This window comes from Xylocopa sonorina, chromosome 1 (genome assembly GCF_050948175.1).
Source record: "Xylocopa sonorina isolate GNS202 chromosome 1, iyXylSono1_principal, whole genome shotgun sequence".
NCBI lineage: Eukaryota > Metazoa > Arthropoda > Insecta > Hymenoptera > Apidae > Xylocopa > Xylocopa sonorina.
Window position 1 is genome coordinate 15,286,887 of NC_135193.1, and position 24,603 is coordinate 15,311,489.

At 40.8% G+C, this 24,603-nt stretch overlaps 2 protein-coding genes across 3 annotated transcripts in view; both read left to right on the forward strand.

Moving 5' to 3' along the window:
- The first annotated feature begins 771 nt into the window (after positions 1-771).
- Positions 772-24,603, forward strand: part of LOC143423653 (uncharacterized) — a 121,093-nt gene continuing 97,261 nt past the window's right edge. The window contains exons 1-3 of the mRNA XM_076895144.1: positions 772-3,022; positions 3,113-3,272; positions 3,332-3,928. Coding sequence (XP_076751259.1) covers positions 1,653-3,022; positions 3,113-3,272; positions 3,332-3,928 — 2,127 coding nt within the window. The 5' untranslated portion in view covers positions 772-1,652. The remainder of the gene's footprint in view (positions 3,023-3,112; positions 3,273-3,331; positions 3,929-24,603) is intronic.
- On the forward strand, positions 21,036-24,603 carry Ypel (Yippee-like). Of its 2 annotated transcripts, XR_013101854.1 has the most exons (5): positions 21,036-21,277; positions 21,485-21,528; positions 21,767-21,875; positions 21,944-22,354; positions 22,403-24,603. XR_013101854.1 is itself a non-coding variant. In XM_076895282.1 (4 exons), exons 1-4 carry the CDS (start codon positions 21,176-21,178, stop codon positions 22,031-22,033), a joined length of 345 nt encoding a protein of 114 aa, XP_076751397.1. In that variant the 5' UTR covers positions 21,036-21,175; the 3' UTR covers positions 22,034-22,369. The 2 variants fall into 2 exon arrangements, 1 of the variants encoding a protein (XP_076751397.1); XM_076895282.1 differs by lacking the exon at positions 22,403-24,603 and having other exon boundaries at positions 21,944-22,369.

Below are 24,603 nucleotides of genomic sequence, written 5' to 3' on the forward strand. Positions count from 1 at the left end.
GCGTTATTGCGTCGACGATGACCAACCGAGCGGGCGGCGACGATGTTTCTGTCCCTGTACCACCTAGATGCCCCCACGTCTCATAACTCGCTAGATATCGGCTATAAATGATGAAAGCGATTGCGTCCACGCGGACGTGCGCCCGTGATATTGACCCTCGATTATGAAATTATTCGCGCGCGTAGAGAAAAATTGCCGCGCAAAAATTCCCCTTCTCGTTGCCTGCGATCCGATTACTGAATGAACTTTCAATGGAACCGCTTCGAATACGATCTACTGAAATGTTAACTGTCATGAGAAACTATGAATGAAAGAGGTTGTACGTGTGTGTATATTGCATAAAGTCTTTTCATTGCATATGTTTAAACTTTATTAAAAATTGGATTGAAAAGAACCTAATAATAAAGATTAAAAATGATTACCTCTTATGATACAGCGAAAGGTGATGATATGGAAATGAGTATTATTCGTATTGTATACTTATACTGGTCGTGTACCTTCACATTCTGGAATAATTTATTCTTGCGGAATTTATAATTATAGGTTATAATTGTGTGGTGTATTCGTGCCCAGGATTAGTAGAATTGACCATTACTTTGTTTAAGTTGTAAAGATAAAAAATGTATTTGAATGAAAAGTAGATAGACGATGGAAAAATGAGTTGGGAAGTAAGATAACACATAAATTGTAAAGTATGAACGTTTAAATATGGTGGAAGAAAACGCGTCGGCGACACAGTGTTGCCAGTACGGAAGTATTCGATAACGCCATTGCCAGCTTTGCTCCCTCCAAAACCGCGCGTGCATTGGCAGCATTGTTTTTTGGTAGTTTACAAATAAAATGGCCGATATATGAGGCTATTTTGTATGAACAATAAAATATGTAATTTTGTAAAATTAATGACCATCGGCCGCTTGTGTAGATACGTCAAAGTGTAGGTTCAGTGCCGCGAAATACGCGAGAAGAAGGTAAAGTGTAAGTGAGCGTATGGGAGTGCCGTGAGAAGAAGGTGGAGGTTGTCTTTCAAGACCCGTGGACGCCGCGGGCCCGAACACCGAAACGAACAATCACTTACGGACTCTAATACATAGAAAAGCCGAGCCAACCGGTGTATATTTTTCATTGGCGCGCGGTGGCGCGGTGGCAACTGTACGAGAAACGGCTCTAGATTTACGGAATCTGGTTTACAGCGCACAGGCCCCCTCTGCCGCCTGCTCTAATTCTTCAGACACTCTCGCCTCACCTCCTAAACACTGTGTGTTCCTAAGTCTAACAAAACAACACTTAGGAACACTGTGCATTAAATGCACTTTATGTCACATATGATTAGAGATGCATGGTGTGCACCACCTTGCGATCATCATTTGATGTATTCTGATTATCTGTAGCTCCCTAGCAGTGTGTGTGTGCGGATTAAAATATTATTGTGTACATAGAGCTGTTTTAAACAGATATGAAACCGAATTTTGAAACACACAGCTAAGATACTGGAGTGTGACGGGTACGTTTACTTAGAACCATTCAAAATATTTCCCGCCGATCAATTTGTTGTAGTGGAGAGAAGTGGTGCAGACAATGCGTTGACAGAGACGGAGGGGCCAACGAGCAGTGCGTCCAGCCAGCCCACCCCCTCCGTTACTCCCCTGTCAAACATGTGCACCACTCCTGGCAACGTAGGCACAGGATTTGGGTACGCCTGGTCCTTTGGTGGGCCTGGATCAGAAACCCGTGAGAATGCACAGGGTGAACTTACAACAAATATTAGTTACGCTGTGAATAATAACCAAGACCAAGGATCCAGTCAAAAGATACAGGTTGACATTAAACCTGCTAAAGTAGCCAATAGTACGCATCGTAGACCGATGTTCACTATGAACGAAACTTGTCAACAGACCCCAACAACGCATCATGTGGCTGGAGCTCATAATCAAACGCACGGCACACATGTTCGTACCAAGAAGCACCATGATGTATTTTCATTGACATGCGACAAAGGAGGCTGCAATTGTGACGCGGCGCATCCAACACCCCCATCTTCACTTTTCTCGAACACTTTAGTTTTTACTACAGCTGATAAGCATGCTATGAGTAAGCATTTCATGACACCCCTTGGACCACTACAACTTACAGCAGAAGAGTGCAATGAAATTTTAATGAAAAGAGCAGCGGCTGCCTCGAATCAAGCTAATGTAAACAATGTGGCGACAAGTCAGACAGACACCGCTGCTCATTTCGGACATGTCTTAACGCATGTCAATACCACACAAATCGAGACGAAAGTCAAGCAAGATATAGGGAGTCAAGTCCGAGTACCGAAGGAAAGACCATATTCTTGTTCTGAATGCGGGAAGTCGTTCCTTCTGAAGCACCACCTTACGACGCACGCAAGAGTGCATACAGGAGAACGACCTCATGTTTGTGTTCATTGTGGCAAAAGTTTTGCACACAAACATTGTCTTCATACTCACCTGCTCCTCCACAGCGCAGATCGACCGTACCAATGCCGTGAATGTAAAAAGTCTTTTACGCTAAAGCACCACCTCGTAACGCACACACGTGTACATACGAGAGAACGACCGTTTATTTGTCCGGAATGTGGAAGATCATTTCCTTTAAAACGTCATCTAGTGACGCATAGTAAATTTCACTCAGGGGAGAGACCTTTTGTTTGCGAAGAATGCGGAGAATCATTTTCTCAAAAGGATCACCTTACAATGCATTCGCGCTTCCATGGCAGTTTACATCCATTCGTTTGTCACGATTGCGGGGCAACTTTCCAGAGGAAGTTTGAGTTAGTGAATCACGGCCGTCTGCATGGCAGAGTTCCACATTCGTGTACTGTGTGTGGAAAAGAATTCCTGCAAAAGAGAACGCTACTGGCACATATGCGTTTACATACAGGGGAGACTCCATTCGCTTGTACCGTTTGTGGGGAAGCATTTGCTCGGAAAGCAGACTTGGTTAGCCATTCTAAGATACATAACAATAATACCAGCACAGATGAAAAATCTCTTATGTGCAGGTAAGTAATAAAACTGATTTGCACGTCTGTTCTTCGTAACAGATTTTTAAAGCATAACTTCTATCCTTGTATTTGTATTTATCATTTCAGGGAATGTGGATTAGACTTCTCAAATCGAGAAGCTCTCACTTTGCACCTAAGGTTACATTCTGGAGATCGTACGCTTGTTACGGATCTCTGTGGATTAGCAGCTGCCTTCCAACAAACTCCCGGGCACTTCCTTACGCCCAATACCCCTGGAACTCATCAGGTATTATCGATATTAGCGTAGAATATGGGCCGTGTATGTTACAATGAAAGGCTTTGCAGATGAATGGACCCATTGGAAATGCCGGCGTCAGCCATATGCATGGTGCGACGCAAACATCACCACCTGTGGGAACAGGTCCGAAACCAAAACCGCACATATGTCCCGATTGCGGTCGTGGTTTCGCGCAAAAACATGGTCTGTCACAACATCAACGGCGTCATACGGATGGTAGCTGTCACATAAGATCACACGTGTGTGATAAATGTGGGAAGGCTTTCTATCAGAAGAATCACCTGTTACTACATCAACGGCAGCACATGGATCCACCTCCGAGTATACTTCGACAACAGCAAAGGCAAGCTGCTCAAGCTGCCGCTCAACAAGCGCAACAGCAACAGCAGCAACAACAACAAGCCCAACAGCAACAACAGGTGCAACAGCAACAAGTGCAACAACAGGTACAACAACAACAAGTGCAACAACAACAAGTGCAACAACAACAAGTGCAACAGCAACAAGTGCAACAGCAACAGGTGCAACAGCAGCAGCAGCAACCACAACAACAACAAACAACGTGCACTGTAGATACAAAAACGATACAACTTCAGGCAATACAACAAGTGCAACAACAAGTTCAACAACAAGTACAGCAACAGGTACAGCAGCAGCAGCAGCAACAGCAGCAGCAGCAACAACAACAACAACAGCAACAGCAACAAGCGTGCTCTGTGGACACTAAAGCAATACAGTTAAATGTCACTATGTGAGACGATATAGAAAGTGGGGATTGGTCGGTCCCTGGAACAATAGCACTCCCAAATGCGCACCCTGCTGCCACCCTCTGCACGCACTTCTCTTGTACTAACATTACACATTAGATATATTTATTATCTCTAGAATCGAGTACGAAGTAATCAATTTTATTACAAGAGTATATATACAAATTATACATATTATATTCTAAATATGTAAGGCTTGTAACAAGAAAATAAAAATAACCATATATTAGTGTTTTACATATACTTTATATATATGATTTACTCTAGATATGTAAAATGAAACTAAACAAATTAGTTGCCTTAATGAAACGAAGAATTTTAATGAATATATTAACTATTGTTTGGTGAACTCTTTCTTTCTCATTTCTTTTTTTTTTTTAATATTAATTAGTAGGACATCACTTTATAAGGAAAAAAAATACATATTAAATAAACAATCGTAAAAAAATAAGTTTTTTTATGTACTACTGCTTTGTTGTTATCCTTCATGCTATGCTTGTATGGTGGAAGTCGAGAGAAATGTTGATCGTGTGAGTGATCAGTAAAAGATAAATATGTAGAATGTATCAAGAAAGAGGGAGAGGGTGGCAGACAGCGCATTTATGGAGCATTTAAAATTGTAGGTCTGCCCGCAAAAAAAAAAATAATGATGGATGGTATCTTTAAACGTATTTTTTACGTTATCGCAGTTCGCGCAATTTGTTTAATAAATTTTAGAGAATTAAGAGCGCAAGAGCATTATAAAAATCTATATTCCATTAAATGGATAATTATTAACGTTATTCGAATTCAAAGGATTCGAATAAAGTTCGAACCGTTGAAATCGTTTTCTTTTTTATACAATCGATCGCCTTTCGATTTCTTAAACTTCCGTACTTTCTTATGTTCTCGACTTCGACTTTTTTTACTTTATAATATACCGAGATATGTATGAAAGTCGTTAACATATTCTCACAAAATCACTCAGCATAACGGAACTTTTGTAATAGTTTTGTCAGAGATATGTAATAGCTAATAGAATTGCGCAAAGAAATGAAAAAAAGTAATAAAGGTAGCTTTCCTACATAGTTTTAACATACATATATATTTTTTCCAGACAGATATGCAAACATGCAGTGCGTTTCTGACGATTTTACGCGAAAATAAAACATGAGCTAAATAAGAGTTTGAAATTTAGATGGAAAGGAAAAGAAAAAAATTGTTAAGTCGAAGAAATGATTGTAAAACGAGCTTCAGTGTGCCTTTCTTTTAAGCTCGTGATTAAAGTACCTTTATTTTTTCTACATTCCTACCTGCACATACGCACGGGTCAAATTATCGAATCAAAAGTATCATTTTGTTCACGAGTACACACGAAAATTTGATGGGTTATACGAACAATCAGTATTCCTATTTTTGAAACCACGAAAATGCGAGCATGTAGTACATGTATACGATTAAATTTTTCGTTCAGTTTATTTGTGCAATACACAAGTTTGTTCGAATTATTTTGTTTACAAATCAAATAGTTCGAATGGAAAAGAAAATTTCACTGTTTACATATTTAAAACATCCTGTAACTTCCCGCGCTTCGCTCAGTACCGTAGCAAAAGAGAAAAAAAGGAAAAAGAAGAGAAAAGGTAACGCTTGTCGTAAGCGGTCTCTGGCGGTGATGTCCGGAGAAAGAGGATGCACAAATGGCGCATGCGCACGGGTCATCGTATATCGTCCCGCCTGCGGACGAACCGAAATAAATCGAACGACGCCGAGCCGATCAGCAGTACGGTGCTCGCTGGATGCGACTGTTTCGCGTTAGTGATGATCAAAACGAGTTGTCGTCGTCGTTGTTTGTGGCATTTCGCGAAGACGAAGAAGCCGTGATCCGTAATCAAAAGCTCGAGACGGGGAAGAGACCGAGGACACACATCGTCGCTCGTTGCCGCGGCCACGGATGCATATGGAGGTGCGTAAACCCTTGTCTCGATGCACCCTCTTCTTATGCACGCCGTTCTTTGTTTGCTTTGACAACACTACCTAGACTTCTGTTCTACACCATTGCCGTTCTCCTACGATCAGCCGTGTTTTGCGACACGCGACGTCGCCTGGAACAATCGAAACTGTAATGGTTGCATTTACCACGGGAATTGTTATTGACGATGCCCCCGTGCCGAATCAAAGAGTCGTTCTTTCGTGATGATAGCTTTCGATTTCGTTCGTTATCCGAAACCAGTTTATTGCATACGAGCAATTGTGCGTTTGAAACACGATCCAAGGAGAAATACGTCCATACTGTTTTCATTTCGGTCGGTCTATGTTTGAAACGACGCAATACTAGTTTTTTTTTTTCCTTACGTTTATGCATTCGGTGGTCGATCATTCAAGTTGTTAAAGCAGCGTTATCTTTAGCTGAATAGGCATGTATCAATTTTGCGCGACAGTGAACTCTCCCTTGGAAATAGGATGAGGATTAAGCGTACGTGCGCATACGGCATCGGACTTTGTGTACGCTCTCAGCTGACGGGGGCCTGTCAGCTGCCTTGCACGAGAAGATCAGGGCCGTCGCTTTGTGGCGTCGCTACGCGATTTTTCCGGTTACTTCGTGTGCTTCGAATTTTCTTAAGAGACCTTTCGTTTCTCTCTGGCCTCAATTCTGTGCTGTAATTAAAGCTTTTCCATTTGGTAACCTAGTGCATAATCTGCCATATCGAATAGTAGTGTCGTCACGTCCGCACGTGTGCATAGGACAAAACTCTGTTACTGTGTTGTTATTTAACCATCGTGTACTAATCTTTTCGTACATTTGATAGACGCGATCCATATTTTTACGAGTCGTGGGTGTGCTTTTCGTTTGATCCGTTTTTTACTGGTTTTTACCATTTTTTTAAAATTTGTTTTCGACTATTGCAACGTGTCAATAACACTGTGCATTACGTGTGTGGTGATAAATTACGCCTAATACTTAACCTACAATGTCGCAAAGATAATGCTTGCCGTGTTGTTTTGTACACATTCACAGCTGATTCAACCGCTGCGTCATAAAAACGTTCAAACTGTTATCTTTTAGTGCACGCGTACTATCCTCTTGCGACGTTTCTCCTTGTCGCCTGTAAACGTTTGTAGAATGGCTTCGATCGCTCTGAAAAAAACCTACATAATACTCGGCGTAGAGCCTGTGAATAAACGGTGAAGAGAATTGACGTAACGCTTGCTTCTTATCTGTATGTGTTTCCTCGAGCCACCAAACTTTTATCGATTTTTCGATCGTAAATATTTAGTGAAGTTTACCAACGCGTATATGTATACAAGTCAAGTCTCTCTCTTTCTCTCTCTCTATATATATACATATATATATATATATATATATATATATATATATATATATATATATATATATACATATATAAATCATGTAGTCGATTCGGGAAAGGGGATATTCTTTAGTTTCCTTCCAGCTACATATATTGATCGCAATTTGGGTACTACATGGGTTTCTCGAATCGGTTGAGCGCCTTTCGAATTTAATAGACCGAGAACCGTTCGGTGTATATGGACGTGTACACAAAGTGCATATTAAGGTGCAATTCGCTTTGAAAGCGACATCCGTGAAGCGTCTGTCCAGGACGCTTAACATGGAAAATTAAATATGCGCGACGAGTGACGAAGGACGATGACCCGAATTAACTAAACTCGAAGCTGCTGTGCGCCGCTTGTTCCTCTCCCGGTGTTTATTTAAGTTGCAGTGGGGTGTAGCCTCGCGCGACTCCTGTCTAGCCAGGCAACAGCGACCGAACGAGGCTTGCTATAGCGTACCGTCGGTTCGTGCAACGAAAGTTCCTTCGTATAACCGTGCTATTGCCACACTAGTGCACGTCCACACGGTTATGCATACGAGTTTGGTTGCGCGCGTACTAATTTTGCTTTTGCTACGAGAAAGTACTTCCGCGATATTACACTTCGAGGCGCATCCGAGGAACACGAATGGTACGGTTGCGCGTCGAATACCGCAATATTAAAGCAATTCTATGGCTAAATTGTGTCTCTATCCGCGCGTAGTTATCACACCGCCTAATTAAATAGATTCCCAGAACGTAGACTTTCGAATACAGGCTACTGTACCCATAATGGCTTTCATAATTACTATATACTGTTATTTAAATTTTTAAAAAGGAGAAACTGGCATAATTATGGTTAATTAGTGGGCAATTATTATTATCTGTTCGTACCGCATTACGCTTCAGCGCAGCTAATTTATTATAGGTCATCGTCTACGGTATTTTAATGGAACCAACGTTTCTGCGTTGTCCGTGAAGAAACGCATACTTTTCTGTTTTCATGAACGCTCTCGTCGTGGACCTGTTGGACGACGCTTTTGTGTACGTTTACAGCTGATTGGGCTGTCAGCTGGGTTGTGCACGATAGATAAAACCGTCTCGCAGGCTGGCCAACGCACGTTCCAGAACGCTTTGAGGGGGCCTTGTTTTTCTCGTCTTCTTTTTCTTTTTTCTGTCGCTACCATACGCATGCGGAGGCACTGCCTGCGCGACAACACCAACCAGGGCAATGGCTCTTGCAATCTTTAAACTTATCCCTATCGAGTTACCCATGGATGGGACGAGGTGAAGGGTTATACGCGACGTGCGCGTTATAAATACGTGCACGTGATGTATACAAGCGTTTGCATATTTGGCGATCTATGAATAGCTTCGACTGAGTTTTTTATTCGAACATTATTTTTACGTGCAACTCGGTCATCTGACAAGTATGCTTGTACAGAATATTAATTTATTAATGATTTTCTAATAAATATGTATGTCGATACTACTACTCCCTTGTAAATATCTAGTGGAGATCATGTTTAATTCTAATTCTTGTCCCGACGAGCAAGAAATAATGTCAGTGTAGGAAGTAGTTAGATGAAACCTTTGATTCTATAAATGTATTTCTGATTAGTCACATTTCTTCGCGAAATGTGACAAACAGCGGAGATCCCCATTCATGACTCGTGAAGTCGTTTCTCGCAGGTAAACTTCAGTTAGGAATGTGCTTTATGGTCGCGGCGTAGACTAACGTATTATTTTCTTCGCGCGCACTTGATTAAACTCCGCTCTCTCATGTTGGTGGGGCACGCGATCAAAAACCTCGCTATCATTTATCACTCCGCCGCTGGTTCGTTGTACGTGCGTGACCTACGCAATTCTGTTTTGTTTTTTTTTCTCGAATTTTTTTATACTTTATTTCTTTATTCATCACACACATACACGCGCGCGCGCGTACACACACACTTTCTCTCTTTCTTTTTCTTCTTGCAACAGTGGCAAATTGAAAAATTAAAACAATAATAATACGATCTAATAACAAGTTGCAAAGCAAAAAGTATACAAATATAAATGCAGTCTTGTTTCTTTTTTGCTATTCCTTTCTCGTAAATATTGATGTTTTCATGAACCGATCAGACGGTCGGATTAGATCACGTCACTGTATTTTTTCTGCTGATTCCACACAACGATCCCATGCGATGCTTCGCTATAGATTGGATTATACTCTTTATCTCGAACATATATCCCAGATAGTATTCGAAGTCTTTCCTATGCGCTATTAGTCTCTTTGCTCGCTGTGGCCATTGCTTGGAAAAATAGGGACATGGATAAACGCATAGTCTGCTCGCTATTCTTTTAACGAAAACGTCTGAAATCAATCATGTACGTTGTTATTATTACGTATGCCTAGAATATGTAACTTTCGTAGCAAGTATGTGAAATTTAGATTTCACATTAACTTCAGTTCTGCGTAGAAAAAAAAAATTTTGCACCCGTGCGCTTTTTTGTCCTTTGCCTAGTGTGTCGGCGAAATGAACAAACAAACAGGAAGAAATATTTTGAATCCATGCATCGTACTCGCATGGCGTACCCGCGAGCGAGTGTTTTTGTTTGATTTCACTCGCAGTTGACGAACCAATAATCGAAGCCGTACATGTTATACGTAAATATATCAGCTTACACACACACAGACAAGTACTCGCAAGAAAAAAGTCTGTAAGTAGAATAAAGATGGAAGATGAGCAACTGCGAGATGTAATATTATAAGAAAGGGCCCAATTCGCATTGCGCCCGTTGATACGATAACGTTTCTTTTTCTCCCTCGTAGAGTACAAGTCGAGCGTTCAGCTGAAGCGCAGAAATCTGATGCCTGGGTTTACTGTTATCGCCGTTATCTTGTTTCGTCGAACGCCACTGGGTACGCCCGGATCGCGAGCCGCGACAACGCGCTGTCGCGATGCAATATAAATCGGCGGGACAAAAAAAAAGTCAGTTAGGTTATTGTATCGTCGTTTAGCCATTTGCTCGGAAGTATGATTCATTCGTTTCTCACGGCATGAAACACCGCACTGCGCGCTACGCAATTCGCCAGCGCTCACGGATTCGAACGGTTTTCCTTTTCCGTGGCTTCTAATGAGTCACGGCTGGTGTTAAATTAGAAATTCACGTATTCAGGTTATGCCCCCGTTGAAATATTCAATTTTCGTAGCAGCCGTATCGAGAAAGAAGTTCTCCCGCTTCGTCGCCTAAAATATAGATTTGACCGGTGTTTTCAACACGGCCCGAAAGATTGTTCCCAACACGGCGCGCAGCACAGTTTGTTCTTATCGCGGGCTCGTTTCTTTCCTCGCGTTCTGTGCATGGAACCGTTATATTGTATATAATTACTCGTTGTTCGTGCATGCAATCTCGCCTGTGGTTCAACAATCTTGGCGCTTTTAGACGTCCGCGCGAATTATTTATAAAACGACCATGCACCTTGCTCTATGGAGGAGTTATCTGCATGCTAAGCGAGAACACGCCGCCTCTTGTCGCCCAGTCTCGCCGCTGCAGCATGTAATGCAAAACTTGTTGCGAGGAAAACGCACGACATCGACATCTTTAGAGTCATTGTTCTCTTCTCTCTCTCTCTCTCTCTCTCTCTCTCTCTCTCTCTCTCTCTCTCTCTCTCTCTCTCTCTCTCTCTCTCTCTCTCTCTCTCTCTCTCTCTCTCTCTCTCTCTCCCTATTTCGTGGGGGGAATACACACATATATACACGACACAGCTGGGTAATAGCGTGCGTGTCTGCCTGCCTCACCGTGGCGGATGTGTACGTACATTGAGATTTCTCGGCTGCCATGTGCACAGAATATCTTCGAATATTTCGGTTGCTAGTCGCGGACTTAAATTTACCGTAACTTACCGCTGGTGGTGTAGTTTCAGTTCGCGGAACGGAAAAACACATCGATGGCTATGTTTCGCAGAAATAACTGTCCGAGCGCTCGCAATATGTCTACTTTCCGATTATTTTCGCTTCGAAATAGAATGCAACGGAACACCCGCGCTCGCTCTCCTTTTCAATCCGCGGTGTCTCAAGTATAAAATGGTTCGAATCGACGGCGAGAATTGTATAAACGGTTGTTGGTATTGAAAAATTCATAGAATCAGATTTTGTGTTTTCACGGGGGCGTTCGTTGTGCTCGCTATGCACCGTCGGATGCTTATCCGTCGAGCAGTCTGCGTGACTTATTGAAGCCATACACACTATCTCCCCGCGCATTCAATGGAAGACGGAGCGGAAAAAATATCGTCGTTACCCGACAACGTTAAAAGGGGAACGTAAATCGTCTTTTTACAAGCCGGCTACATAACCGTAGACCTCGGAGTAAAACTCGAGTATCATCGAATCGAATAATAAAAAGCAGCAATCAAGTAATTTTGTATCGATCTTCTCAATTTAAAACATCCTATCCAGCAATTTATATTTTTCTCCACGTTTTGAAACGTTTCAAACTCCTTTATATGTTTCAGTTCTTTTAAGTCGAGTTAAAACGTCCCCCGTATTAGTTAAAATCCTTACAAGTTTAATTTGATCGTGTTCTAATTCTTCAACGGATGTTTTTATTTATTTAAAATGTTAGACTAATTAAGTTAAACAAACATAGTGTGTCTTTGTTTCTTGTAAATTCGTATCACGAAGCTCCGCTGGGGCACGTTGTTTATCGTTGAGAAAATATTTCGACCTTCGTATCGAAACGCATTATATTTTTATCAAGATAAGTATGAAACGAAGCAACGCGTTTCATATTTCTTTTCTTTTTTATCACGAGAGTTATGTCTATGCTTGCAGTGCGTATTTTTCATTCGTTACAGTTAATGGAGATCGATGCGAGAATCATAAACTCGTCGTTACGCGTTTGTAACATGGCGGATTTTCATAGAGGAGACACAGAATCCCTTTGTTATACGTGTCCATCGTATGATATCATTCGCACACGCGTGTGTGTTCTTAAACAGACGTTGATCTTTTTGTATTCACCGCGTGTTCACTTTCCAGCTTTAATTTTTATCGCGAGGTATGAACTTGTGAAATACGAATGGGAAGATATAATGCATATGAATTAATCGTCCCGAGCTGTAAGCATTCATTTTTTGTTTGTTTTTTGTTTACGGGAATTGTGGTCCTGAATTGGTAAACACTTGTCCGTTAACATAACGTTCAATGTTTTATTAATGTTGTTACGCGTTCGAACCTCTGTGAGGTCATGATTATTAAAAAAGTATATTGCTACGTTATCATAATTCCGCGATTTAATTAATTCTGCATGCATGTTTGTTTTCTACGCAAATAATTTTATTCACATTCGAAAACAAACTGCATCCGTACGGAAGATGTGTACGACTACGTTGTTTTCGCAAGTACAAAAAGAATCCGCACTCTTTCATGGAAGAGTTTAGAAGAGGTCACGATACGTCCACTATATCATTGAACTTACTTTACCATTTATGACTTACACTGGCTAATTACAATAATTCCGAACGTGTACATTAAACTTCTAATAATTTAATAACATCTTCATATAATTAATGAAATGTAGAATTCTAGTTAAAATGCATGTTACTATAAAATTTGATTCAATGTCAATACCACTTGTATCCATTACGAGATAGATTGATACATTCTAAACACGTTGAGTGGAACATAAAAATTGTTTGTAAAATTATCAGGAATCTCTGCTTTCGTTCGTTCTCTTTTAACGACTTGCCCCCTCCCCCTCTTCACCTCCATTTCTTTTCCGATCCATTATTATAAAAGAAGAAAAACGTCGATATACGTCCCTGCATGCAACGCAAGTCAAGACCGTATCACCGTGTACCGCCTTGCATGCGATATGCAATAGAATTTTGTCAATACACGCGATGACGCGCGGAGAGTCGTAGCCTGTATTGCATGGCCCGCGATGCGTGTTCCGTCGATCGTGGGTCAAACACGTGATCGCCTTCTCGCGAACGCCACTGCATTCATGATCATCTATTTAACCCTTTTCCGTGCAAGGGTTAGCTCGTTGAAAAGGGTTATCGATTGTCGCGTGTCTCGTATCGCACCGCAACAATGCGCGGCTTTCTTCGTCTTTCCGCTTGATCGAGATTACAGATGTCTCGCGTATCGCGCGAGTCAATTGCGATCCTATTCTCGGTACGGTGGTTACGTACACGTTGCATCGACAATAAAATTATGCAATCGGAATAAGATCGTTATTACAAGGAGGAATGAAATAGATTGATTGAATGTATGGGTACACGTAATTGGCTAGTACTATAGTCAAAGCGTAGAACTGGACAACTTATGTTTGTATAGTGTCGTCGAAAGTAAGTTGCGCGGCGCTATGTAATTACAGTGACGGGAAAAAGTATTCGTACGTGACGAGCTGTGGACTCATCGATTCAAACTATTCTCGCATCGACGTTGCATTAACCCTTTGCGGTCGGTAGATTTTTCGCTTGGGAGTACCAGCTAGTCGGCGCAAATTTAGCTTTTCGGAGCCACTGTTGCCTAAGCGATTTAATGTAGATATATTTATATTTAAAAGGACCCAATATATTGATAAATTTACTTCGATTTTCTTTTCATATATTTCTCGATGGTAAAATAACGCGTGAGACGTCTGAAATGGCTTTTTTGGATTGATCTTTCGAGACGTGATCATGCCGCCACAGCGGCGACACAGACTTCTACGACAGATTGCAAATGCCGCCACAGTGGCGGCAAAGACCGCAAAGAGTTAAAAATTGTTTGGATTACAATGGTTAGATTGAAATATAAATGTCTCCTGCGTTACTTGGGAGAAATGACATGGATGTGCTTGGAGCTTTCTTGCAGTGATTTTATTTATGGTAACGTAATTTCGAGTGACAAATTATAGATGTGGCACTAGCTAAAAAACGGGTATTTCACTGACGTAGTATATATCCAGTTATTGGTGATTCGTTCACGGAACGCTTCCTTTGCATGTGAATTATCGGTTGCATGTAGATTCTTGATTATTTTCCGTTACGAAAATGTTTGGCCGATGCAGTGACGTTTCTTAACGTGAGAATGATTGCTTTGCGGCTTTACGTCGTACCAAACGTAAGGTCCTGATAATTTTCGACCTATAGAATTAAAAGCTCACTGAATGCTACCGCGACACGTGTTTTGTACGTGGTCTTCCGTCCATTGTGCTATAACTGGATGGTGGTTCCGTGCAATATTGTATGCAGATGTTTCCTATTAAAATTGATACGAAGTTTTGTTACAAGTCTTAGGAATAAATACATATAATACAAATTAATATTGAGAAACCACTTTTAATAAAGTGTATGCAATTCGTGTATTTTCTCCTCGTAGAAATTAGTGCATTTTTAGTAGCACCTTTCGAGCTGCCTATTTTTTTTTCTTCAACCTTTTTCACACTAACCTATGTTACAGTTTACTTTCTCTATTACACATACCGACTTAGCGAAAGGTTAAGCGACAGCTCATCGTGTTAACCCTTATTCTGTGTTATAATCGTGTGTAGGCCTTAAAAGAAGTATTAAAATTTCCAAATAAATTCGGTTCACTGAAGAATTTGAATAGTTGGCCAAGCATGAAATCGATTGAGATTGATTTCTGGTTAGATAACCATTGTACACAAATATGGTGGCTTCTGGTCGCTACTTGGAACAGGTGCCACGCGAATCTCTGTGCTCGGACTTGGATAGTAGCAACCTTAATGCGCTCGATACAGGTTTCACTGTAACAGGCATCTTGGATAGTCGGCGCGCTCGTCACGTGTTTGTATTGGGTTACTAGGCGATGCCGTGTATGTACGTGCTAGCTTCGTTGAATGAAGTCCACAATCAGTCGAAGACGGCCGTGGCTCTTTATTCAATGGAGCTAAGAACAATATTGTCATCGGGGCGTAGGGGATTTCGCGTTGTGGCATCGGGATGAAATTAGATTCGGCAGGAATTTTCGTACCATTGGCCGATGGCCATGTAACCACGTGCCTTTATTACGACAATGGTCACATTTCTACTAGATTGAAACTATTCCGTGCGTCGCCGCATGCATATGTGCTCGTACGATCATTAACATAAGTGTTATTTAACGACGCTTCATGAATCTTTACGATCGTTTCAATTTACGATTCTGACAGGGTAGTCCATTCGGTGCCACTTGGGATGGTGGTCAATATAAATTGAAGACGAACGAAAGAGTGCCAAAACGATCAACATGCTTGGCGAACCTCAATTGGGAGGGATAAAGGTCGCGTCATTATCAATCGCTCGTTGTCGATATATTAATTCACTTCGTTGTCGAAATCTCTAAATGTGCATAATATTAGATAGAAATTAGGAGTGGAATTAGATAGAAGCCTCTAAATCAGACGCATTGCCCTTTTATTTTTAAGTACTCGGTCGAGCTAGCGTTCGGGAAGGTTAACGTGACACGATAGAATTACCGATTAAGTTAAAACTGGTCAGGTGTGCCGCGCAAACGTGAAATTATCGATAGGAAAAATGCGAGGGGTAACAAAATTTTCCTTTAACCTCGTTACCTTCTGCGCCGATTAAATTCTCCGCAGGAAGATTTTTCGATAACGTCAGTGGAAGGTTCTCATCGAATGTCGTTACGTTAGCTCTATTCTCGTCATTATATTAAATGGGATATTTTCTAGTAAATTCGCAACATTGAAATCATTGTCTTTCAATTTTACAAGAATATTCTCGCATTTGAAAAAATATTGATAAACTACATAATAATTGTGTCGGTTGAACTTACTGCTAACTATTAACCTTTGTAAGCGCGTAATTTTGATCGGTGTTTAATCTAATCGCCTATTTTAATCTCTATTGCGTCCATCTCAATACAAAGTTGTTTACCATTCTATAAATTGCGTCTTCATTGGCCATGAATTGTTGAATGAAAGAACTGTTATCTAAGAGTAATTCCGTAAGACACATTCATAGATCTCTTTCTTAGGATATTTTAAGCCTGTCAGATTTATTTATTTCTAAATGGTATGCGACCTAGAAATTGTAGCGAAAGTAAAATGCTACAAAACGTAGAACCTGTACACTTTTTGTTGCGTGATTATATCAATTCAGCTTCCAAAACGTTGATATTACCGGCGTCCCATTCTTGATAAATATTTGAAGATACTAAATAATTCTCTTTATCTAATATCACCCTACTGCAACCCCGAAATTCAGATGTCTATAACTTATGTTCTTTCCGTCGTCGGAATAATCTGATCGATTATCTTATCGGTCTGTCCAATAAGGCATTCGTGTTCTTCCACAATAGTAAACGTGACAGCTCGTAAAAAATTCACGGTACAAGTGAAACCTAAAGGAGTTTTAACTGTTTTCACTGGTTAAAGCTTAATTACAATAAGTATACTTAAAAAAGTGGGTTTTGCCATCATACGTATCCTCGGTAATCACTCGTGAATCACTTGCGCAGTTTTAAACGTATACGCCTATGTGGGTTTTCTCGACTTCTAAGAAATTTCTCGCAACGCAATTAAATTTTCGAGTGTAAACTTTGCGCTGCAGCGTTGCTTGTTCCGCGCATCTGTTACACGTGCTTCCATTGCACACTTCGGCTACGGCAGGTACTTGCACAGCGTGCACGTCGTATCGCGATGCCAGGTAGAGAAACAAAACAACTATTATTGCGACTAGGAACGGCGGTGCTTCCACTGGATTCTTCGTTTCTTATTCATTGGCGAGGTGGGTGTGCGCGCCGTCTGCACCGACCCTGGCGGAAAAAAGAACGGTAAGAAAATCGGAAATTCCGAGGATGCGTCGGCGACGGGTAGCAATGACCTTGGGCCGTGTATTGACTCGGATCTTCCATCTCTTTGTTCCCGACAATTCGTCGGGAAACTTCTTTCTTGCGGCCTCTCTGCGGACTCATAGTCCGTGGTCGTCGAACCGGCGCTACCATTCTACAGGGTTATTTTGCACAGCCGTTCTGCTCAAGGATGTCCAAAGAGTCGTGAACAATCTTTTTCGTCTAGGAGAATAAACAAATTTCTTATTCTGTGCCTGTTTGTAATGTCTGTTTCTGTGAGAGAGCTTGATAATTATTTAGAAGGTTACTTTTCTCATCAATTTGATGAAAAGCTCTGAATTTGAACAACTTTTTCTTATGCATGTAATTGTCTCTTCCTCTTAGTTTTCGAGATACTTGCAAAAAAAGGTGGCTACCACTATAGTGAATTCTGGGTACAAGCGTAAGTTCGCGAGAGCCGAAGTATCAGCATTTCTGGCCGCTTCCCGGCTTACGTTTTGTTTATATAGTCTATATAAACAAAGTTTAGGCGAATTCGGGACTGGATGAAAGCCCCGTGCACACCTGCATATGCGAGGTTAGAAGAAATATCTGTTATAGCGCGAGCAAGTATATAGTAAATAAATAAATAAAAACTTACTCTTGTGAAACTCTTTGTCAATGGAATAGTAAAACAGTTCATACAAAAATTTCGGGTCTCAACTTTCGAAATTTCTGCTTATAAACATCTGTTTTATATTAATTGTATTTAGAATAATTTCGAATTGTTGTACGGCTGAGAACTTTTGCGTATATAAATGTGGAACAACATTTGCTACGTTACTACGGGGCGATCGTACTGAAACGTGAGTTCCTGTTTTCAAGTAGAGCACATACTGAATGATAACAGGTTTTTCGTATTCGTGAATGAAAGTAACATGTGCAACGTTCGTGCTTTCGAGCTGTCAGACCGATTGGTGCCTCGACGCGTTAAAAATGCGTATCAATTTACTTTCTGGTACAACGTTTCAGATCAACTTATCCGTGTGTACCTATCCGTTTTGTTGCGTTCTTTGATTGTATACATGGAACAAATCTATCTCCAAATACGGGAATACAAACCGCCGCGTAAAACTGCCGTACCGAATTAAAAACATGTAGAATGTAAAAACTACTTCACAGTTAGAAGTTACAGAACAATAACCAGCTTTTTTTATTACGCCGCGTTCACTTCCTTTTTATGGTGTTTGAACTGGCTCTCACGCGTCAGGAATAATACAACAGCGAGCGTATACGGCGGTTGTGCTATACGGACTGTTAATTCCGCACGTTACCATAAGTCTGGAAAGTAAAGTAGTACCGTTATCGCAAGGCCACGGCAGATCATTGTTTCGATTAATTCAAATCAGAGAGAGAGAGAGAGAGGGGGGGGGGAGACAGACAAAGACATAGATGTAGAAAAGAATGCGATAGAGAAGAATCTAAAAAGGAAAAATGAGAAAAGAGGAGGAAACGAGTTGGTCATTAAAAGTCCAAATCCAAATAAGTTTTCTTCATTTCTCTCTCATTAATAGGAAACTCTTTTGTATCTAGTGGAAACAACATTGATTTGTATAATGAACGATAGCATATTTTATACCAAGATTTTTGAGTTTACGACGTTAATATTTTTGTTTTCTTCCTTTTGTATTTTGTACGCTATTGTTTTTGCTATTAAGGTATTCCATCTATCTTTCAGCAAAACAATGATAATTTTGTTGATATGCAGATAATATTGATAGGAATTTTCTTTTGCTTTGAGATTACTTCATGATAGTTTGTGTGCGTTGACATTCCGGATGGAACGCTGCGCTTTTCTTTCAATATCAGTTAACATATGGACATAAAAAGCTCGAACGTGAAGCGACCTTTAAATAACCTAAGGTCATAGAAAGATACAAGATGTAATTACATTTTAAGGGCTGCACGTGATCCTCGACTATGTTTCCTGGACGAAGTACAACGATTATTAATCTTCTTTAACCTCCACAAATGTTTTCAAGTGATATCCAGTTCAAGTCAAAGTTACTAAACAAATCATTCTGCCCTATCTTTACCTTCAATCATTCTGCAGACATCAAATAGACACATATCTATTAAATACAAAGAACAAACATCTTTAAATTTCTGCCATATCAATTTCCGGTAACTCTTTGTTCATATAAATAATTTATATAGTTATTCTGCTTAATCGACGAGTATTGGAAGTAATATTAAAAGTAGCCTGTGACTTTCAAACGTCAGATTTGTTCTCGAATAAAGTTCCGGTGGTAGTCCGAGGAAACCAGAAAATAGAAGCAGAAACCAGTTAAAGGCGCGTAGAACCGACAAGAAGAGATGCACGGCTCGCTCTTCCTCGACCCTTATAAAGAAGAAACCGTTCCTTAGGTGCATCATAATTAGGACCTTGTTTCTTTTCTTTATTTGAACACACGCCAGCACGTGTCGTAGCCGGTCGCTCGATACGGAGAGTATTGAAGAGTATAACATCAATGCTATTGCGCTTCAAAATAGTCGTGCAGTTTCGCGAATCCACCGCTGCGCGCGCGAGTGCGTCCGTGTTACATTTCTATACGCAGCGTACCACCGTGTTTCCCTGTTCTTTTCCCGTCTTTGCGCTTGTTTTACTGGCGCCACAAATGCGTGGATATACTTCTTTTTTTTTCTCTTAACTTTCCTTCTCGTTCCTCGTTGGTCTTTCGTGCGATATGTATAGTAAATAAGCCGCAACGGGCGGTTTTGACGTGGTCAGAGTCAGAACGGGCGCGTTATTTAACAAGTCGTTAGAAATAACTCGGAACTGATAGTTGCGGAATAAATATACGCGATAGCGAGTAAATAGTGTGCGATGCGCGAAGCGTAACGAGAGCGCGCGGATTCCAATGAGAATGCGTAGGAGCCAATGTTTGTTTTATTTTTAATCTCTAACCGAATGTAATTTTAGTTCCTTTTGCACGTGACTATGTTTGTTTATACCATTTTACCGGTTGTGTATAATCTTGAAATACTCTTCTTTTCTAAAATCCTCTTCTGAAATGTTAACATTTTTTTTTAGAAACCTTCCCAATTCTTCATTTGCAACATTGGTGGTCTTACCGAAACATATAGCTCATGCTTTGTTTCATCTTTAAATACGATCTGTACAAACGCGTTTATCAAGCATTTCCCTTTTTAAAATAGCAATATTATTATTTTTTTATGTATGAGAACTATTTTTGCAGTCTTTCCATCGTTTACAATCTTTCGATGATCTTCTAAGAAGAAATGTGTGGTTCCGTCTGTTGTCTGGTATTAAAATATGATCCGCTGGAAGAATTGGAAACCCGTTTCCGCTAAAACGCCAATATCTCTTTACTTGTGTAACCTCGAAGGTCTTCATCGAACAAACAACAATTCTCCCCGACATTATCCACTCGTCGAGCAGATTCGCGACATGGGATTGAACGCGTTGCGTTCGAGATCACGCGGCAATCCCTGAGCAGAGGCGACGCACACAGCGTGTCGTCATCGTAGGCGTTATAAGCGCGTAATTTCAAGTTGCACAACGCACGGACAAAGAGAGAAAGAGAGAGAGAGAGAGAGATGTAGTCGGCTGACCATAACAAGAGCCAACTACGATTAGAGATACGTACCGCGAGGATGAGATGCGAATAATAATAATAAGAGTAATGATCGGCGTTCACAGGTGTCCCCGAACCGGCGCTGTCTGAACCAGCTCAACAGCTGATCGGAGTACGAAGCGGCGGTGAACGGGGCCACTATTGCACCACCACCCCGCGATTGGAAGAAATTCGATATACCAATAGTCGGTCGCTGGTTAACAGCCAGACGTTTCCACGAAGAGGAGAAGAAGGCGAGGAAGAAGCGGAAAAAGAAGAAGCGCCCCGACACTTGATAAGAGGAAGGAGGGTAACCAACGACGACGACGGCGGTGGCGGCGGCGACGACGACGACGATAAAGAAGAAGACAAGGGCGAAGTATTCTTTGCTTGCTTGGATACGCCATCATGGTCAAAACTTTTCAAGCATACCTGCCCTCGTGTCACCGCACTTACTCGTGCATTCACTGCCGTGCTCACCTCGCCAACCACGACGAACTCATCTCTAAGGTGAGCCGTGCTAGATCAGGTAACGGACAGACTTCTCGCATTCACTTCCGAGCTTCACGCGACGCACGCGCACACGCGTACAGTTGTAAACAGAGGCCGATGCATACGCGTGATATGCGTGCGTCTGTGTGCACGCGTTGTCTCTATCTCTATGTATCCAACTTTGCCCACAGTGTCCTATAACACGCTTTTTCCTTTTGATTGCAGTCCTTCCAGGGCAGTCAAGGTCGTGCCTATCTCTTTAATTCCGTGTAAGTATGCTAATGCTTTCAGAGAGGCGAGATCGAATCGTCGTGTGGAAAGTAGGACGCGTTATTTTACCCGTGGTACTTATCGTGCTCTTTCCGTTACTGCACAATCTTTGTATTCCCCCCTACCCCCTGTCTCCTCTTCTCCCTTTGTTCCTTTTTTCTTTTTTTTCTATCGATACGATGATAAAGCTTTTATGCAAATAATCAACGATAAAATATGCGCCGTTTATTGTTTTAGGGTGAACGTAGGCTGTGGTCCTGCGGAGGAGCGAGTTCTGTTAACTGGCCTTCATGCTGTCGCTGACATCTACTGCGAATGTTGCAAGACTACCCTCGGGTGGAAATACGTAAGTTCCGCCTTCGAGTATTCCTGGGAACATATTTTAAATCGCGTATTTTTTTTTTTTTTTTGCAGGAGCATGCATTCGAGTCGAGTCAAAAGTATAAGGAGGGCAAGTTTATAATCGAGCTTGCTCACATGATCAAGGAGAATGGATGGGAATAGATCGAGTCGAGGGTAAAAATCCGCAAGCAAGAAACAGAAAGAGAGAGGACACCCCGGTAAAAAAACACGAGAGGCCCGTCAAAACTTTTCCTGGTATAAGAATAATGCCTACAATGTTGTTCTAATTGCAATGTGCGGCCCCCTCCCCTCTGTCAAAACCACCAACGAAAGTCTGTGATTTCATTTGTGATTTGTAATCTTAGTAACTTTTTATGTTTCGGACGATTCGACGCTGTTTTTCGTTCTTTCCGATCGATTCATCATGCAAGCGATGACAACGGTGATCCGCGGCGTCGCGGATCAATCACACATGGAAGTATTGTAAAGAGAGAGAGAGCGAGAGAGAGAGAGAGAGAGAGAGAGAGAGAGTGCGAGAGGGAGAGAGAGAGAGAGAGGGAGAACGAGAGAGAGAGAGAGTGAGAGAGAAAGAAAATATTTTTCAACAAACGAGGTTTAACAGAAAAAAAGAAAAAAAAGAAAAAAGACGGGAAACAAGAAGGAAAAACAAACAGTAGAGTGTAAGGAACAAAAAATAAGAAGAAGAAAAAGAAAAAAAAGGAAATAGTAATGACGTTAGCATGCGATGGTGATTATGATGACGAAGGTGCCATGGTGGAAATAAAGATGGAGAATCGCTCTGTTCGAACAATGGGGTGCCCCTGTAATTTTAATTCATTATCCTCCTAGACATTTTACGTGACGTGAATGTCATAAATGATAAATGTTTAAAAAATTAACGCGCGGGGCACCCCGGTTATAAAGATGAACGTTTTTTAATCCGTTATTGCACCGGAGCAGCGCAAGTGCCACAGACTTTGCTGGACTGACTGCCTGCCTGCCGCGTCTATCATTGGAATTTCACTGCCGATATTCCTAATATTAATTAAGATGAGCTGCGCCGCGTCGTAGGCGACGTAGCTTTTGGTAGTTTTTAGTATAGCTTACAAGTATAGCATACTAAAGCCTATGTTACAATATTATAGGACCTCATGGATATAGGACATAAGAATACCGTAAGAATAACAAAAAATGGGAGTGAAAAGGAGAAAGAAAGAGAGAGAGAGAGAGAGAGAGAGAGAGAGAGAGAGAGAGATGTGGTGAATGCGTTACGTATGCGTGGGAAAGAGCGTGAGAGAAGAGAGAAAGAAATGGTTTGATCAATTGTCTGTCGCGTGTACATGTTTGATTTTATGTTTACCATGCCTGCCAAACTGTGTCTGTTTATCTGCCAGTCGCCATTACTGTTAGTGAAGAAAAGTACCATATTCTAACATGTTCACGTTTTCGTCGGCTCTGCAAGGTGTGGTATGACTGAATATTTTCGTTGCGAATAAAATAATCATTGGACTGCGCCTTCCTATGCACGCACTATGAGATCTCTAATATCAAAGAAAAGAAAAACGAGAAAAAAAGAGGTGTAAGAAAGAAAGAAAAAAAAAACATAGAACACACACAAATTTAATTGCTCATTACTTTTAATATCGATCTCATTTGTAAATAAAAAGCAAGACCTCAGTGGCATCACAGATCGTTATTCGACGGCTTGATCCGTTCTCAATCGAAGTCCACGTGTACGAATTTGATTTTCATCGGTCATTAAATGAAAAAAATTTTTATATCACGATACTGATTTATCATTTCTACGCTAAACCAATCGGCACGCAATGATACAGCGGTATTCTAACGTAATTAATTTTCTTGTTTATTAGGGTATTATGCATTTTGGAGACTGCTTGTGTAAGTGAAACGACATAAACTAATTTTTAGGCGGCTTTTTATGTTACCTTCGTTACCGTTGCTTGAACTTTTAAACGACTAAAATTGGCATTGGCTTGTGTTAAGCGTGAACGTGTCGCAATACTTGTAAAATACTAATATTCAAATTTTATGTATGAATAAAAGAAAAATAAGTATTCGTTATTTACCTCCATTACTTCGAAATACGAAGGTAGCAAAATGTGCAGGCGTGAAAGAAACGTTTAATTTTTATTTTGATAACGAAATGTATTGAGAAAGAGTATAACTGTGGCATAAATGTACCAGAGAAGAAAAAAAGAAACATTGGTCGGTTCTTACTACGTTAAAAGTTCTCGGAAAAAGTGTACACATTGAGTAATTGATATAAAACTCCGATTGAATAATTATTAGAGTATTTAAGGGTACGCGAATTCTGTATTCGTCGTTTTAAATGCATACATATGAAAGTGCAGTGTACTTGCGTGTATTTTAGAAATGTAACGAATGAATGTGCCGGCCTAATTCCTCATGCTATCTTTTGAAGAGTACTTTTTATATTACTGTGCCGATGCAGTTACCCGCACTCACTTTTTCCGGTGATCTTAAATTCTCCCCACCCGACACTGATTCCGTAGTTCTCAGCATCCACCAACATCCACCATTTCCACCATTACACAATTTTGCTTTGTAAAACATGTTCATAATAAAAAGAAAAAAAAAAGAAGAAATACAAGGTATTTAATCGAAATCGACTTATTTTTATTTCGAGTGTGAAGATTTTAAGGACGAACATTAATTGTATTAATTAAATAAAACTTTGATAGATATTTTAA

Excerpts from the sequence above, each read along its gene's own strand:
- Ypel (XM_076895282.1), top strand. The coding sequence starts at position 21,176 with ATGGTCAAAACTTTTCAAGCATACCTGCCCTCGTGTCACCGCACTTAC. Across the intron at positions 21,278-21,484 it reads ACGACGAACTCATCTCTAAG|TCCTTCCAGGGCAGTCAAGG; the intron begins GTGAGCCGTGCT and ends TTTTGATTGCAG. Across the intron at positions 21,876-21,943 it reads CTACCCTCGGGTGGAAATAC|GAGCATGCATTCGAGTCGAG; the intron begins GTAAGTTCCGCC and ends TTTTTTTTGCAG.